The sequence below is a fragment of the Hippoglossus stenolepis genome, chromosome 5, assembly GCF_022539355.2.
Source record: "Hippoglossus stenolepis isolate QCI-W04-F060 chromosome 5, HSTE1.2, whole genome shotgun sequence".
In the NCBI taxonomy this organism is placed as follows: Eukaryota; Metazoa; Chordata; class Actinopteri; order Pleuronectiformes; family Pleuronectidae; genus Hippoglossus; species Hippoglossus stenolepis.
Window position 1 is genome coordinate 14,405,707 of NC_061487.1, and position 17,700 is coordinate 14,423,406.

Below are 17,700 nucleotides of genomic sequence, written 5' to 3' on the forward strand. Positions count from 1 at the left end.
TGAACGCGCAGGTCCGGATCAAACGCAGCTCGCGACTACACAGGCTGCTCGTCCGCGTCCATCACACTGCGAGCGGTCCTTTTTTTCCACGAGAACACATTTAGAACGGAGACCGAGATAAAAGAGGAGACGACGCAGAGAATCGTTCTGATCGAGAGGAGTCTGCAGCTCGTGTTCGACAGAGTGATCGTCGTGAATCTGAGATGTGAGTAGATTTAAAAACACGCTCACACACACACACACACACACACACACACGGTCTGTATAATGAAGCGGTTTCCCTGCGTGTCTTTAATATTGTGAAACTGTGGTTTTATTGGATCTGAGGGCTGATCACTTTACAAACGGGATCATGTGAAATCTCATTCTAATGCTGGATGGCTGTTGGTTATTATAATTCAAATAACACCATTATGTTTTTTCCATACAGCTGCATGCATTGCAGTAATAATTCAATGATTAATATCATTACTGCCTGTTTGTGGTTGACTATAATTACTGTGCGCTCATTGGTCACTTCATGTCAAACGGAGGCTTATTCCGTTGCATCCCGTGTAGATGCTTCGTAAGATGGCCTCTTGTGATGTGATGGGAGAGAACCCCTCTGTATTATTGTGCTCGCTGTGGTCAGCTGTGTTTTTATCGCCGCACGCTTTCTTTGTGCCAATTCAAACAATTTAAAACCGTTTGCAAGCTCATCACACAGGCTTTCCTCCAAGTGTTTAATATCCAGCACACGCACCTTTGTGCACCCTCTTCATCTTTCTGCTGTGTTTATCTTGGGCGTGTGTGGTTTCCTCATCAGGCAGCCCGCAGGGTCCCCCTACCACCCCCCTGTCAAATGTGAGGAATGCAAATGGCTGATGTGGGTGAGGGTTGTCTTCATGGCTAAGAGGGAACAGATGCTGAGTGAAATGTTGTGGTGGTTCCCTCCCCACGATCAGACTGCCCACCCTCCCCTGCTGTTAACACAGCCCTCCATAATCCAGGCACAGGCTGTCTGCCTGACCAGCAGCCGCTGGGATGCTCACAGCAAAAGTCAGAAGGCTTTTATTGCACAGCACCAAATCAAAAGGATTTATGGTTGAACTTCTGCTCTTTTGGGGGAAATGTAGTAAAACATGTCACTTGCATGGGAGATGTGTCAGCACTTACTTTGTTTCAAATTACAAAAGCTCCCATTTGCCTTGAGTTTAATCCCAACCCAGTAAAAAAACAAACAGCTTTTCATTATTTGTAGTTTTCATCCAAATTTAACCTCAAACCCTTTGGCGCTTCCATCTCAACAAAGTAACTCTGTGTGGCCATGCACTGTTAAAATCCATTGGAATTTAATTAATATTATTTTATACACCCAAAGTGTTTATAGAAATAAAACATGTTCAGCTGAACTACAAGGGAGTTTTTAAACTGACTCATAAGTCCTCTGACCAAAGGCATCTTGTAATATGTTAAATTACTGGAAATATACAGAATATGATGCGTTGTGTTTTAAGACAGTGTGGGATTTTTTTGTGGCTCCGTGCAAGGGTAAATGTTGGGAACAATATTGCACAAGTTTTGAAGAAATTCTTGCAAAGCTGCCGGTCAGAGGTGACTCATAACAACAATAGTGGATGTGAATGGGGGAAGCTGGCAAAAGAGGAAATCCGCCATGTCCTTATTTGCGTTAAGAAAAGTGTGGTTAATGAAATTATTGCAGTTCTTCAGTGTAGTACTTCCAGTGTTGTGGTAACATGGAGCTACATGCATTAAGTGTGAGAGTAGGAAGGTAGAAAATATGAAGAAATCTGGTCAAATCAGGTTTGTTTTTAATGTTTTGGTCACTAAAGCAGATGTAAAAGTGTGAGGATAGAAGATGAGTCTTCCTATTGATGGACACAATAATAACAGTGATGCAGTGTAGAGACAGAACAGCACGAGACACGTGGCAGCAGTAACCTTTTCCTCTAGTGCAGCCTACATCAGTACCCACCTCAGACACTAATGGAAAACACACAAAAAGCTTTGCTAGTTAAAACGGGAAAAACTGTGGAAACTAAGTGAATAGTAGCTTCCAGGTCGATACAACATAAAGACTAATAACATGGAAAACATCAGACACAGACAGAAACTGGTGATCATGTCATATTCAGGGTTTATCTGTTAATATCAAGGCTATTTTTCTAAATTATTTTCTTCTCTGTCTCTCTCCGAGGCTCTGAAATTATGAGCAGAAAACATCCGTGGTAACGACACTGCCCAAATTAGTCGACTCTTAACTACAGCAACGTTCTCGGCTCATTTCAGCATCGCAGTGAGAAATATTCAGTTCAATTTTAATGTTGTTGCTATGGTGAGGATTAGATATTATTCCAGGCCTCTGCTTCCTGTTGAGGGGGAGGAAGAGACGCAGTGGCTGTCGTGGTAGTTGGAGCTGGAGATTACATCTATATTTAATCCTGAACCTTCCAAGCATTGTACGACACAACTGCGATTCCAACAGCTGTATATTTAGCTGCACCCCTGCAGTGCCTACTGAGAGCAGGGATTTCTTTTTTTAGAGTTCTGTCACGTGAAATGAAAGGTGGATGAACAGGATGGTTTGGGCCTTTAATGTTGTGTGGTTGTTAGGTCCCATAATAAAATAGAAATATGTCTCTTTATCATAATCAATGTCTTGCAGTGTGAATTCTTGCTTTCACAAGAATTCACACTGTGATGACAGTGATTCAACAGTGATGATGAAAAGTTTGTAAACCTTTTAACAAATTGTCTAAATGTACAGTATAGTGCATCAAATGATAATGAAACAGCTGCATTGGTGGTGACAGTAGTGTGAGTTATCCATCCATCCATCCATTATCTGTACCGCTTATCCCTTCAGGGTTGCAGGGGGATTGGGGAAATATCTTCTTTTATAGACAAAACAGTGTTGAAAAATTAAAGGCTGCTGAGTAAAAATAACCTTTGTCAAAGTCTTGGAAAAGTACAACTGGTAAAGCGACTAGTTAACTTAAACCAACTAACTAACTAACTAAACAACTTTAAATGTGTCAAATTCTGGACTCTTGTTTTTCAGGAAACACTTGTACCCCTCAAAACACTTTTGAGTGAACTAAGATGCCAAGGAACTATAGATACTGTATACGTGTGTGGATGTACCCACAAGGCTCACAGTGCAGAGTACAAATAGCGTGCATCCAAACTGCAATGAGCTAACCAGGGAACATTGAAAATAAAGTCTCTGCAACGAGAACACGAGTGATGATGAGTCATGATTTGAAAATATCTCTGCCACTGAAGCACAGAGCGAAAAAACAAAGGAAATATATTAGACAGTTGTTTGTGGTTTGTTTTCTTTGGTCTTACGGTTTCTATGCTCAGATATTCAAGTAAATCATTCTCTGACTGTACCAGTTACAGCTTCTCACCCCTCAGCATGACACTGGAAAAGCTGTAGTGTGTTTGCTACTATAGATTATCTTAGGTTTTTCGTTTTTTTTCTCCAAATGATAAACGCCAGTGTCACCCTCTAAGCCTGTGAGCAGTGCTTAGCTTTCTGTCACATCATACGGCCACCGAGGAGGAACGCAGCACAGATCCCTTAGCTTAGTTAAAAGCCAAAGTCCTAAGTGGACGAGATATGGTCACCGCTTCTGGTGTGCCATGGTTCCTAGAAGCGACACATGTATAGCGCAGGAGGAGGGGGAGGAGCGGGGGTAACTTTATTATAACTCCCTCAATATCCCAGTGTGGGAAATAACAGGCAGCTGTTTATCAGTTTGCTGGTGAGTGTGGAGGAACTGCTGAGTGAGATAAGCAGGCTCTTCAGCTGGAGCACGAGCTGGCCCGGGCGCTCAGGGGGCTTCCCGGGCTCCATGCTTTGTGATAAAGCCGTAACAAGCTGACTCACAGGCACTGGCTCCACTCCTTTCTTTACCACAACATTGTTAATGCAGGATGATACACACGGTATGAATATCACCTCGCTAAAGCCCCTAAAAAAGCTTTTAGTCCGCCTTCTCTTCATTTCTCGGCGCTCAATTATATTCTGGTACTTTTCCTTTCCACGCAGGCATGTGTTTTACTTTACATAATCAGTCAGGTCATATAGCAAGGTCAGCGGTCTTAGGCCCGCCCATATTTCTTTGTGAAATATGGTGTTTTTGCAGACAGGAATGCATGTTAAATGCTTCCAGATGCTCCCATTATATCTGGTTATTTGCACAGTATAGAATATGTATGTAATGTAATGTCTATATTTGACATGTTTCATGATATCGCTATAGTCCCATGTTTAATTCAATAGCAGCAAGATAATTCAAACAATGCGTTTGTAGAGAGTGAATTTAAAGGTGTCGTATTCAGCCCATTCTGCTCAGCCAGGTCCGTATTCCTGATTGCAAAGGGCCATTTTCCTCTTTTCAAGCTGCACCACCTCTGGAATATGTTTCAAATGCATAATGGAAGCTCTCTCTCTCTCTCTCTCTCTCTACCCTCAGCCCTCAGTGTGGGAATGGGAAATAATGGAGGATAAAGGTCCTCGTGTAGCCGACTACTTTGTGGTTGCCGGCCTCACCGACTCGTGCAAGCCTCTGGAGGAGGAGCTCCACTTTGACGATGCCGGTCCCAAATCTGTTAAACCCAAAGCCCCCATCACAGACGTAGCGGTGGTGATCCGCTCCCTGGGCGAAGAGGTACCCCCGGGTTTCACCTGTGTGGAAAGCACCCCCTCAGGCCTTTCTGCGGAGCTCAATGGAGCCAGCCTCAGGGGCCCGCAGATCTTCTTGTGCTTCAAGCGAGGCAGAGATAAGCCTCCACTGACAGATCTTGGGTAAGCAGTAATCCTCCGTCTCTGACCCTTTACTCGCCCAGCACCACTAATCACCTCTCTGCCTTGGGTCACTGTAATCTGCTCTTAAACACATCCTTCAGTCTCACATCACCTCAATGAATACATCATCAAAACTCTCCAGTAAAAATATGTATTTTCAAGAACGTCTTGTTTCAAAACTCGTGTTTCAGTGTTCTGTACGAGTGGAAAGAGAAACTGAAGTCTGGATGTCACCTGGTCCAGACCACGCCCTCAGGTCGTCCTGCCAACATCAGCAACTCGTCCTCCCAACGCATCTACATCACCTACCGCCGGGCTCCGAAGAGCCAGCCGCACACTTCACTCGCTGTCACTGATGTCTGCATCATCGTCCCCGGCAAGGGAGAGATACCCCCTCACACCTTCTGCAAGGTGGACAAGAACCTCAACAGCAGCATGGTGGGACACAGCTTCATGGACAGTTATATCTCATGTTCAAACATTAGGATTTTACTGATGTGTGATGTCCTGTGTCTTTTCTCCTCTTCCAGTGGGGATCCTCAGTCTACCTTTGTTATAAGAAATCTCTGGCTAAAGCAAACACAATTGCATACAAAGCAGGTAAACTAGTGTGAGAGAGTCTGTCTTGTGGACGTGTCAGTAATTATCATATGATCTTGCCTGTTCATATGTTATACTGTATGTGTGTTTGTGTCCAGGTCTGCTGTGTAGGTACCCTGAGGAGGACTACGAGTCCTTCCCACTGCCGGAGTCAGTGCCTATGTTCTGCCTCCCCATGGGGGCGACGATCGAGTGCTGGCCGGCACACACCAAGCACTCCCTGCCTGTTTTCTCCACATTTGTGCTGACGGGGGCCTCTGGAGGAAAGGTAAAACCACCTACTTACACGGGTGTCACCAACATCACTTATTTATGGCTGTTTTGTAAAACACAGAAACGACACAAACTGGAATACTGATATCGCCAAATAAATCCACCACTTACGTCATAGTCCTGCTCAGTTTCATTTACAACTTCAATAATTAAGCCATTTACACACAGTTGGCATCTGTTTTTCTGACAGATTCTCCCTTAATTGCTCCATTTCAGCCGGTCTCTCCATCTTTACCGCCGCCTCTGCCTCTCTCTGTGCATTAGTATCCCTTATGGAGTAGTGTATTGATGAACTGCAGTGGTATTTAATAGCACTCTATTTTAATCAACTTCTAAAGTCGAACTGGAATCAGAAATTGTCTGAAGGATGTGTTTGGAATACTTACCGCCCGGTCGGCTTTTAAAGCAATGCAGCATAAAAGATATTTTTTTTGCAGCTCATCTTTTGAATAATGGATAAATCATGCACCACTTGGGCGCACAGAAGTTTTAAATGCTGAATGACTCAGTGCCCACTCCTTTCCTGCATCCTCGAGTCTGCAGGCGAGTCTCCTGGCGCTTCATGCTTGGTGTGACTTGTTTAATTATTTGGGACGAACGACTTCAAAGGGCTGAGGATGATTTCACTGATTTATGGTGATGAAAATTCATCAGTGGTTCCGCAAGGACATTTTACCTGAATAACTTCTTTCAAAGGTCCTTTCACTACGCTTTGATTTGAGTCTCGAGCCGAGTTTTGAAGACATGAAGTCTGGATGATGTCCAGGAAATTGGGTCTGGACATTGTCCTGACTTTGCCTTTCTCATATGCGTAATGCAGCAGGAGATTGTCTGGGTCAGAGGCTTTCACCACAACATGATAATGTTCAAGAGGTGGCGTCTGGGTAGAGCATAAAGGAGACAGCTGCGGATAGCATGTGTTTTTGTTACCAGCACATCGACACCTTATCACCAAAAGCTCTCAAATCTCGTACTTCTTCGTCTACATCTTCTTCGTTCATTGCTTCTCTTTTTCATCCTGAGATATTTGTATTCTTTTTGGTATTTTTATTTCTGCCTCCGTCGTGTTACAACTGTCATCAAAGCGCTCACTCGCTCGCTGTGAATTCTCCAGACAATTTCTTGCTGTATTCTTACATGGGCTCCCTCAGACATTAACATTATCATGTCGAGAGCAACTGACTTGGACATTTGCATTCTTGCAAATGTCCAAGTCTCCTCAGATATTCTCCTCAGATATTCAAGAGGGGCTCTTGAATATCTGAGGAGAATATCCAGAGTTCAGTGTGTATCTGAAAGCAGCTAGAATGAAGTCTTTTTGTGTGTGTGCATACATGTGCATGTCTTGAATAGATTGTACATATAATCAACACTTATATCGCAATCCATTTATGTGCAGGTGTACGGAGCAGCCATCCAGTTCTATGAGCCTTTCTCAGAGGAGAACCTGTCTGAGCGTCAGCGCTCACAGCTCAGCCTGCCGAGCTCTGACCTCGGACCCGACGGGACCAGAAGTGTTTACAGCAACAAGAGCATCTGTCTGCTCTCCCATTGGCCCTTCTTCCAGTCCTTCAAGAGCTTTCTCACTTTCCTCTACCGATACTCCATCTCTGGACCCCACGCTCTGCCTATTGAAAAGTAAGCAAGTTTTTAAGTCTATCAGAAACTGGTGAATTCTTAGTCTCGGTGGGCTTCATTTATTCTTTTATCTCTTCACTTCCAGACACATCTCGCACTTCATGCAAAATGTGCCATTCCCCTCCATTCAGAGACCACGCATCCTCGTGCAGGTGAGTTTAAAATGTGAAATTTGTCTCGTGATGTAATGACTTCAGTTCTTCAGTGCTTTACCCGGCTTGACATTAATATCTGTAAACACGCTATACTCACGGGGAAAATCCTCCTCCCACTTATTCTGTAATATTCTTCTGTTTCTTCCGCAGCTGTCTCCACATGACAGCCTGATACTGAGCCAACCTGTCTCCTCTCCACTGCCTCTCAGGTGGGGAAACATCAGTGAAATATATAATTATAATATGAAGACTCTGTTTGTTTGTTTTTTATCTGGAACATTTAATTTATTTATGCGTGTGTGTTTGTGTGCTAGTGGTGGAAGCCTCTCCACATTGCTGCTGAATCTGGGCCCGAAAAATGCCGCCACCCTGCTGGTGCTGGCTGTCACCGAGCACAAGATCCTGGTTCATTCCCTGCGTCCGGCTGTACTCACCAGTGTTACTGAGGCCCTCGTGTCTGTAAGTGCTTTGTTCTTTTTTCCTTTCCATTTCTCACAATAATAGCACTAAAGTGGGTGGTACTTAATGTGATTATAGTTACAATGGTGGATGAGGTAGGGCAGGGCTGTGTCATCGATGAATCACCCATAATCACATCAAAGGAGACCTCCTCTAAGGGTATTAGGGGCGTTCAAGAGCAATTACTTCTGAAAGATGTTTTTTTTAAACGAAATGTTCATTAAAAGGAAAGTTTCTGACTAGCTCGCTGTTTAAAGCGGCTGTGAGACATGCACTTAACTTTGGATAACCGCCAGAGAAAAGCTGGGGCCCATTTCTGTGGACATTCTCCGAAGTCCAACTTCAATCTTTTTCATTTTTGCAGTTTTGTTGTTGCATTGTTCTGATGCACGTCTGTTCCCTTTTCAGATGATCTTTCCCTTCCACTGGCCGTGCCCCTACATCCCTCTGTGCCCGCTGGCCCTGGCCGACGTGCTCAGCGCGCCCTGTCCTTTCATCGTGGGCCTGGACTCCAGATATTTTGACCTTTACGTGCCCCCAGCTGACATCAGCTGTGTGGATCTGGACACCAACACAATCTCCCAGTACGTGACTTTCTTACCGTGGCTGCTCCCTGATAGATGGCCACCTTCAACATTGAGACATCCACACAAAAATCATCTTCCCCTGGTTTAGCTTTTTATTGGTCTGACAACTAAAGTTTCTCACAAGGTTATCAGTATCTGTGAGTAAGAGCCTCTCTTATTTAACGATAAGAGTTGGAATGTGAAATATTCTCACGATACACAAAAGCACATGTGGTAAGCGCTCGTCTCCCACATCATTTAAAAAGCTATTTTGTAATTTTTATTGTAAGTGCTCATGTCAGTAAATTAATCTCCCTCCTCACATCATTTTCTAATGTTTCTTTACTTTCCTCCCATGTAATGAAGACCACATGTTCTGCTTTCAGAAAAGAAGACAAGAAGGCTTTAACATGGAAAATCTTGCCCAGGAGAGCTTGTAAATATCTTCTGAACACTCTGAATAAGCTCTATCAGCAGCTCATTGAGGGTGAGTCTCGTCTGATGCTGTGTCATTGTATATGTGTTCTCATGAATAATTTAGCCTGGCTACTTGAGTCTGTTGAGTCAGCCTGTACAGTCGTCTTCCAGGAAAACTCATTAGATGCTTACATTGTTACATAAAAAAACAACCTGTAATGTTTAGTACATCCCAGGAGGTATTATGGAAGACGTGTAATTGAATCTTTGTGGTACACCCACTGCTGCTCTACCTGCCTCTTTCACAACACTTCAATTAGTCAACTACTGTGATTCCCAGAATCGCTTTAGGCTTTTTACTCAAATTTCAGTGCAGGGCTACGGGCTTATGTTGCCTGTTTGAAGAGAAAATAGAATTATCTGCCTCGTCGTGGTCACAGTTATAAATATCTATATCCTTGAAAAAGAAAGTCCTTTGATTGCAGCAGATTATCTCTACCAAGGAGGTCATGTTTTCATTGCTGTTTGTCTGTCTGTTAGCAGGATTATGCAAAAAACACTTGAAATTAGGTTGAAGGGGGGGGGCTTGGGCTCCATTCATTTATGGAGCAGATTCGATTTAGGCTTTAAATCTACGGGGGTGTCAATTTAAGTTTACATCAAAATAATTTAGTTTGGTCCACTTCTTTGACCAAATACCTGCGAAACTGTTGACATTCCCACTAACCACTGCAGGCCTGCTTTGTGTTTTGTGCTAATTAGCATAGCATGCTTACAAATTCATCTCAGTTTACATGCTTAACATAACTGCTAAATGTGAGCATGTTAGCTCCGCATGCTGACATTTGCATTAAGCTCTAATTATAGCAACTCCAGCGAATGGCTGTATCTTTAACAGGCCCAGCTTATGTCCCATTGTGGAAAGAGTGCTAACATTGGCCATAGCACAAAAAAAGTAGCTTAAGCACTGATTTTGATTTAACTGTAGTACTAGCTTGTGTTCCCATGTTGTTCATGTCCTACGATGGTTGTGTGCTTCCAGGTGGTCAGGTGAGCCGTGATGATGTGCAGACGGAGCACACAGTGACTGACAGCGAGCTAAACGGGGGGAAGAGCCTCCACACTCTGGAGCTGGAAATCCAGGAGGCCTTCCTGCGCTTCATGGCGGCCATCCTACGAGGCTACCGCTCCTACCTGCTGCCCATCACCCAAGCCCCCTCTGAGACGACCACAGACGCTAGCTCCCTCTTTGACCTGCAAGGTAGGCACCTCTGTCTGTCATACGTTTTATTTTATGTAATCATAAAGCACACTGACAACCTGTTGTTGCCTTGCCTTCATGTGATTTAGTGTTTCGGTCGGTCAGGGGGTTGGGTTTGTCCTAAATCACTGCTGTAATGACTCTGGTGATTTATCTTAAGCCTCCGTGGAAAATAGGCTTGGATGACAAGTGAGAGGAACGGCCATGAATAACAGCACAATGTCCTCACACATCTGTGGGCTCTTATGCAAGCGGAGCAGCGTAGAGCAACTTGTTGCACAGCACAGAATTAATTTCCTGTGGTCTGCGTCCTGTAAAATGAAAACGCTCTCAACAGCTTTGTGAGACAAATGTCCACCTTTCATGTGTATGATTTCATAAGATGCTTTGTTTCATAGGTTTCCTGAAGAGCAGAGACCGCTCCCACCAGAGGTTCTACTCCCTCATGATCAAGACTCAAATGTTCAGCCGTTTCATAGAGGAGTGCTCCTTTGTCAGTGATAAAGACGCCAGCCTGGCTTTCTTTGATGAGTGCGTTGATAAGGTGAGGCTCACAGCTCATCCTGGTTGCTAGCAGGTAAACAGTCCGTGTGGAGAGCAAAAGTCAGTTGTGTCAGCTATTTATTATGTCTGCAGATAACTGCTAACAGAGCTTTTGTCTGGACTTAAAACATCTGCAAAAAGTATTGCTGTTTGTATTTTGTGTGCAGCAATGTTCTCATGTTGCTAGTCGGACTGTGTACAACAAACGGAAGACAATGTCTCAGCCCAGAGGCTAATTCATCATCAGTTTTGTGCTGATTGATCCAAATTGCTGCAGTGGCCTCCACCCATTTGCAGATAAAATGCTGAGGAGTGTAGAGGAACGATTATTCACTTGTTGTCCTCTTAATTAAGATTTATAATTGAGGTCCTCATTTAATTTGAAAGAGCCAATAAGCAAATAGTGGGAACTAATAGAAAGGAACTAACAGCCCAACATCTCCCTTGAGCCTCTTATTAACATCAGCACTAAGCTTTTTATCACCTATAATCTTCCCCTGTTCTTTTCAGCTCTTTAAAATGTTTTTCTTCTTCTCTTGGTCTTTTCTTCTTCTCTGATTTCCTGCCTTTGTCGTTTCCCTTGATGCTTTGCTTGTCCTGATCGCTGCCTGGTAGCTCTTCACCAGTGGAGGCAAGGTAAGCTGCTAGAGCTCGTGCTAACTGCGTACATGTTTTTGCACATTTTCAGTAATGGAATCATCAGGTATAATTTTCCATTGTCTTCACAGCATGACTCAGCTCCACATTTGTGTGTGTACTCTTTATGGATTAATCACAGCGAGGTTAAAAGGGAGTGAAGCTAAAAGTGTAGAGGTCTTAAATGTGAGGATGTGCATTAGACTTAGTCTGTGTCAGCGATCTGCGTTATTGAACCAGGTGCCATTAGAATGAACCACACAGAGAGGTTGTCCAGAATTAGAGCTAAGGACTGTGAGATATTCATTATTTCTCCTTTTCATATTCTGTGCACTGTCCTGACCTCTGTGAACTGTAATGTACAGTAATAAGACTCATTTGTCCAATTGGTAGGAGTTGAGATGTTGAAATTCGGTGGGTTGGTGGCTCAGTTCTCAGTTAGAGGTTGAATCATTTGAGGATTTGACAGCTTTTATTAACACATCCTGCCTACACATGTTTTGTAACACACACAAAAAAAGACAAAACATCCCCCTCCCTTCCAAAAAAACCTGTGTGCTTGCAAACTTGTGAAATCAGGAAGTCCCATTTACATCCTGCGTGGACATTTTCGAGCTCCTGTATGAATGGCCGCTGCGGTTATTATCGAGAAGTGGAAGCATTGATTCACTCAGCGTCACTGATGCTGAGGTTGACAACAAGTGCGTGATTGGGAAAGAACTCTTGGGTGTAAGAGGAAGGGCAACGAGCGGAGAGACGCAGAGTGAAATCGAGGGCAAACGGGTCAGTGACAGTCAGTTGACTGAATCATGTACTCGGCTGAGTGGAACAAATGTTGTAACGTGGTGTCACTGGGGAGCTTTTCAGCTGCTGCTGTAATATTAAGGTTTTTTGTTTCTAAAGCTCACGTCTGAACTGGTAATCGAATCAGATGAGCCAAGTGACTGCACATCAGCATAGCAAGGCTTTAGTATCTCTATTATCCTAAAAACCAACATGTAAACTTTTCCTTTTACTGTCCTCTTTCATGCTGGTGCTGTTTGCAGACAGTAGTGGGTCTTTGCACACTCGTCTCGATAGAGCAAATCAGTGGTCACTTTTGAAATGAAGGAAATGTGGCGGCTAAGTATCGAGCATCGCTGCCAAAGCAGTAAAGTCTAATGATGTCCCGGGAGCTCCATGGCATTTTGTCCAGGTCACTGCAGCCTGGATTCATTTAGTCTTAGAAGATCCATAGGCCGAAGTCCCCGTCTTGGCAGCATGCTCGGGACACGGGCCATATTTCTGATGCTGATGGACTCATTAGTGACATCTGTTTGTCCTCACTGACCCTCGTGTCTGATCTGATCTGAGAGCTCGTACATTATCAGATGCCTGAGATCTTCCAAGCAGTGTGCGCTTGGAACGCATTTGTGTGTGAAGCAAAGCTAAGAGCAAAGATGAAAAGCATTGATGAAAGTGTGTTTCTCTTTCAAAGCAGATGGACACTGAGCGGCCAGAGGACACCCGGCTGATCGAACTGGATGAATCCCACCGCAGCGAGCACACGGTCTATATCAACCCCCCAGAGCTGCCTCCGCTGCCACAGGGAGAGGAGTATCCCCTGTGCTATAGGTACCACACTGTGGCTCAGTCTCTTTAGCAATAGATACAAAACAGTATTGTGCACTTCATAGCACTTCACAGACTCTGGCTGCACACAATACGGCTTACAGAGAGAGTGTAAGTTGCTTCTGTTAAAGCATTTGTCACCGCTGCAGAGCTTATGTTGAGCTGGAACAAGTCGCTTTTGGACACTTGTGTTGGAGCTCGAGCCTCCAGGATGTGATACTGCGATACCTGTGCATGACTTTTGTGAAAGTGGTATTATGTCTCTTTCAGTTTCTGTCACGATATATGAGTATTCGTACGTAATGTCTCTCTGCAGCTACTCCGGGTTCCCTGTACTGAACGCTGAGCTCCTGGAGCCACTGGAGGGACAAAATCCTCAATCGGCACACGTGGCCTCTCGCCACAGCAGCCCAGCCAGCCCCACGGCCATCTTCAGACGCTCCAAACAGGTCAGTCGCGTTAGAAGCGAGATTTCTTACAAAACATACAAATAATAATGTATTATTAGCATCATATACTGATAATACAGTGGTAGACAATCACTTTCTACTCAGTCTTAGAGGTGAATGGGGATTAATTGTAAAAGACATTCCATACATGAATTAACTTCCCCTGCTTTTATCTCTCTAACCAGCCTCTGCTGTTTTGCAACGATATAATTATAGATAAATTGTATATGCATTATTTGAGTAAGCGTCACTTATGCACTCATCTTTCATAGTGATGGATAATAGGGGTGTAAATCTGAATGTAAAATGCAAATCATTGTCTTGAAGAAGATGAATCATCTGTGCATTTAATTCCTTTTAATTTCAGGAGATCAAATCGGCTCAGAGGATGGCCAAGACCTACTCATCCATGCCTCAGATGTGGTCCAAGTGTCTGCTGCGTCATTGCTACGGCCTGTGGTTCATCTGCCTGCCGGGATTTGTCGGGACCTGTCACTCTAAAGTGCGCGCTCTGCGCACGGCTTACGACGTGTTGAGGAAGATGCAGGAGAAGAAGCTGCAGGCTCCCGATGAGGTAGCAAACTAAATCCACATATACAGTGCACGTATTAATGATATGAATGATTATTAAGATACTGTGCACAGTGTTTAACATGAAATCCCTGTTGTGTTCTGTCAAAGGTGTGTTACCGTGTGTTGCTGCAGTTGTGTGGTCAGTACAGTCAGCCTGTCCTGGCCGTCAGGGTGCTGTTTGAGATGAAAAAGGCAGGAGTCCAACCCAATGCCATCACCTATGGATACTACAACAAGGTGTGTGTGCTCTCAATATAAACTGTATCTGCAAATAATGGGTAATAAAAAATACATGATTCTTACATGACGTGCTTGTTCCTGCTCCAGGCGGTGTTAGAGAGCACGTGGCCCTCCACCACCAGAGGAGGCTACTTTCTGTGGGGAAAGCTCAGGAACGTGGTACTCGGCGTGCTCCAGTTCAAGCAGGCAGGGAGAAAACAGCAGACTCCGCACAGAGATCCTCAGCTTTCAGGTGAGAATACCAATGTCCTGGCTCAGATATACTTTATATTAGACTTTTACTGATACCTGATGTCCGTGGTTGTTTTGGCAACTAACTGTACTGATATTTTTGTTATTTCGTCACATCATTTCCGCAAACATCTGGATAAATATGTTTCTAAAAAACATAGATTTTTAGCAGGTGAATCCTTCCTTTAGCAAGGCTTCCCTTCACAGACTGTTGCTTCAAGATTTTGTGACTATTAGAAGCTGAAATATGCTTCTTATACCTCCTTTACATTATAAAATTAGCGAGTATACGCAGGATTTTTGAACAATTGGAAAAACCTGCCAAAAAAAGGAGACTCCTCTCCCAGAAGTCTCTCCCCGGTGCGTCATGTTCGACGTCACGGGCAGACCAGCAATTGAGAACTGGCCACCTTGCCAAATCAGCCCATCCACCCGGGTGTCGTGTTTTCATCACTACCGATCAGAGCCGATTAAAATCCTTTGTCTACTGCCGAGTCATTTGACCAGGGAGTGAATGCAGATTGAATCCATTCCCATTGCAGACAAAAGCAGGAAAGGAGCTTTACAATTATCTCTGAAGCTCGTGGAAATGCACAGAAAATTTGAAATGAGAATCATTGATTTAGAATTAAATAGCTCATCCTCCCCTAATACCCCACACCTACAAATATTCAAACATACACCTGCAGTTTATTACTTTAAATCCTAGACTTTTTAGCTCCTAAGTTGTTTGGGTTTGCATTAAGTTCAGTCATAATGGACTGAGCGTGTCTTACTTCCTGTAGTGCTTAGTGAATCAACATGTAAATGAGTGTGATCCTGAGGGAGCAGTCATCTCTTTCCTGGTCTCATAACAAGGTTCATCCCAACTCTCACCTCCTGCAGCAGATTGTTCCCATCCTGCATTCCTGTAATGACGTTAATTAAACTGTGTGAAGACGGTTTCCTCCCCTGCAGTCTCAGCACACAGGTTGCTCTTCATGTCAATTCCCACAACAGCCCCTGTCATGACCATGATGATGTATTGTGTGAGGGGCTCCAGTGAAAACATAATGCTTACGATACTGTAATGTAAAAAGAGGATTCCAAAAACAGAATCATGTTGAGTCGCATGATCCTTATTTGTTATTTGTGAACTGATGATATGTGACTCAATGTGAGTCATTCATCGCTCTGATCCTCTGAGTTAATAATAAAACAGCTTTTCTTTTAGCGCTCTGAATCCTTTTTTATGAGGAGCAGTGATGGTGACGGCCTCGTATGTGGTCTCAGAGCATCCCTGTTTCTTTGTGGTGGATGATAATGATTTCTTCTCTGTTCAGTGATTGTAAAGTGCTCCTTTTTCAGCTGGGCTCTGGTCTCATAACCCTGCTGGAACTCTGTCACTTGTTTGAACCCCTCCTCCTCTCTCTTGTCAGACGGCAGTGATCTCGACACCGTCAGTCACGGGAGTTTGGACAGTACTAATGACTCTGCCGAGCGCACGTCCATCGACACCGACTTCACCAAAATGGACTCCAGTGATGATGGATTCAGTACAGGTAGGAGGCAGCAGCTCGGCTTTGTTCTTTCTCCAACTGTGTCACTCTGATTGTGTCGGCGCTGCTGCTTGTGTCTCAGCTTCTTTCTGTTCAATTTGATTGGATCGACCACCTAAAAAGTCCCCGAACCACATCATCTCTTTTTAGCTGCTTGAATGTCACTCTGCTCAACTGTTCTGACATCATTGTATTCTGCACATTCTGCTTTCTGTCAATCATCCAACTCCCACAGAATTAAAAAAAAACAAAAGACACCAGGACCAAGAAACGCCTTAAACATCGTGTAATTTTATTATGTCCCATAGTGACTAATGTTACATCTGCACCAAATCCATATCCGTCTTTGGACATAGTTCTAGAACTAGTAAAGATACATTTAACCATTACCCGCTGAATCCCCATTATCTCAGCTACACAGGTTTCTTGCCACTTTTGTTACTGTACAGCGGCAGAAAAACGCCTTGTCTGATCATTGCATTACTCTTGCAGGTACTGAGTCAATAAGCTGTGCATCCTGTTCCCTATTCTTTTATTGTACATGGACTCAGGATAAAAATACTTTAACTTGGTGACACCGTTTCTTCGTTTGCTCTTTGCCTTACATGATGACCAGTGTACTGTAGATACACAGACATCAGCAGTGATAGCAGGCTAAGATACTAACATTATCATGGACCTGCGAGCTGCTCTGTACTTCTTCCTGCAGTTTGACCTTGTGGACATGATGCAAGTTTTCAAAGCCTCTTTCACTCTTCTGCTACTCCTGCTTTTCTATTCTGGGAGTGTTGTGTGCTAGGAGCTGTGGGGGGGACGTCACCAAAAAAACTCTCAGATCAGCTGTCTCCTAGAAACGGTCCACGGAGACTGTTTTTCTTTTGTGCTTGGCTCTTTGTGAAAGAGAAATTGAAACAGCGAGAGGAAGTTTTAAAAAACAACTCTGTGGTTTTCAGAGGAATAAGTCTTCTTATCTTTTTTTCAGGTGGACAGTCAGACCAAGGTTACGATTCCCTTTCGAAAGAGGAAGAGAGGATGTGCGGCAGAGAGAGCGACAGCACGCCGCTGGGAGAAGACAAAGGGCCGAGGCAGTCCAGTGAGTTATGGATTAGCTGCTCTCTCTAATCTTCATCACTTATTGTGACCGTGTCTGCAGAAATGAATCCCTGCTCACTGTCGGCATAATGAACTACTCTCTGTGCATCTCGTCACAGTGTGGGTGTAATGTATTCTCTCCCCGTCGTTTCGCAGATATATTTAGTTGTTTTTTTGAGAAACAGATTCCGCTGATGGATAAATGTGTTACATAAGCAGGTGATTGGGTGCGTGACAGGATTGGTTTCAAATCCTGTTTTAAATAACAACAGGCTTTTCTCTCTGTCCCAGTCCTCATGAGCAACAGTCATCACAAACCAGAAAACTGGTTTGGCAAAAAATAATAGACTGATTTTTTTTTTGTCAGATTTTTAAGATAAACACCCATCCCATAAGGAGCCACACAGCTGCTAGGTTCTCCATCTCTGCCCCACAGCTATAGTTTTTCATTGGCACAAACAATAGCACTTTCTACATTAATATCTTAGTGCCCCATCACTATGCTTAGCCGATAATATGAGTCAATATGAGCTTTTCACAGACATGTCAGCATTTATGTTTGCTGATATGAAAACTTTTATTTTACAGAATAAACAATGTAG

The 17,700-nt window shown here is 43.8% G+C and overlaps 1 protein-coding gene across 5 annotated transcripts in view; it reads left to right on the forward strand.

Annotated features, from left to right (window-relative positions):
- dennd4a (DENN/MADD domain containing 4A) overlaps nt 1-17,700 on the forward strand; it is a 24,983-nt gene continuing 7,283 nt past the window's right edge. For 2 of the 5 annotated variants that reach the window (XR_004696883.2, XM_035157471.2), the window contains exons 1-21: nt 1-205; nt 4,485-4,816; nt 5,008-5,254; nt 5,347-5,416; nt 5,515-5,684; nt 7,089-7,327; nt 7,413-7,479; nt 7,633-7,691; nt 7,797-7,941; nt 8,350-8,525; nt 8,894-8,994; nt 9,967-10,185; nt 10,584-10,729; nt 11,344-11,364; nt 12,842-12,978; nt 13,292-13,424; nt 13,792-13,998; nt 14,106-14,234; nt 14,325-14,469; nt 15,887-16,009; nt 16,989-17,099. Coding sequence is in view for 4 of the 5 variants with exons in the window: in XM_035157471.2 (XP_035013362.1) it covers nt 4,509-4,816; nt 5,008-5,254; nt 5,347-5,416; nt 5,515-5,684; nt 7,089-7,327; nt 7,413-7,479; nt 7,633-7,691; nt 7,797-7,941; nt 8,350-8,525; nt 8,894-8,994; nt 9,967-10,185; nt 10,584-10,729; nt 11,344-11,364; nt 12,842-12,978; nt 13,292-13,424; nt 13,792-13,998; nt 14,106-14,234; nt 14,325-14,469; nt 15,887-16,009; nt 16,989-17,099 (2,953 nt within the window). In the remaining variant the exon portion in view is untranslated. The remainder of the gene's footprint in view (nt 206-4,484; nt 4,817-5,007; nt 5,255-5,346; nt 5,417-5,514; nt 5,685-7,088; nt 7,328-7,412; nt 7,480-7,632; nt 7,692-7,796; nt 7,942-8,349; nt 8,526-8,893; nt 8,995-9,966; nt 10,186-10,583; nt 10,730-11,343; nt 11,365-12,841; nt 12,979-13,291; nt 13,425-13,791; nt 13,999-14,105; nt 14,235-14,324; nt 14,470-15,886; nt 16,010-16,988; nt 17,100-17,700) is intronic. The other 3 variants (XM_035157472.2, XM_035157473.2, XM_035157474.2) reach the window with 3 other exon arrangements.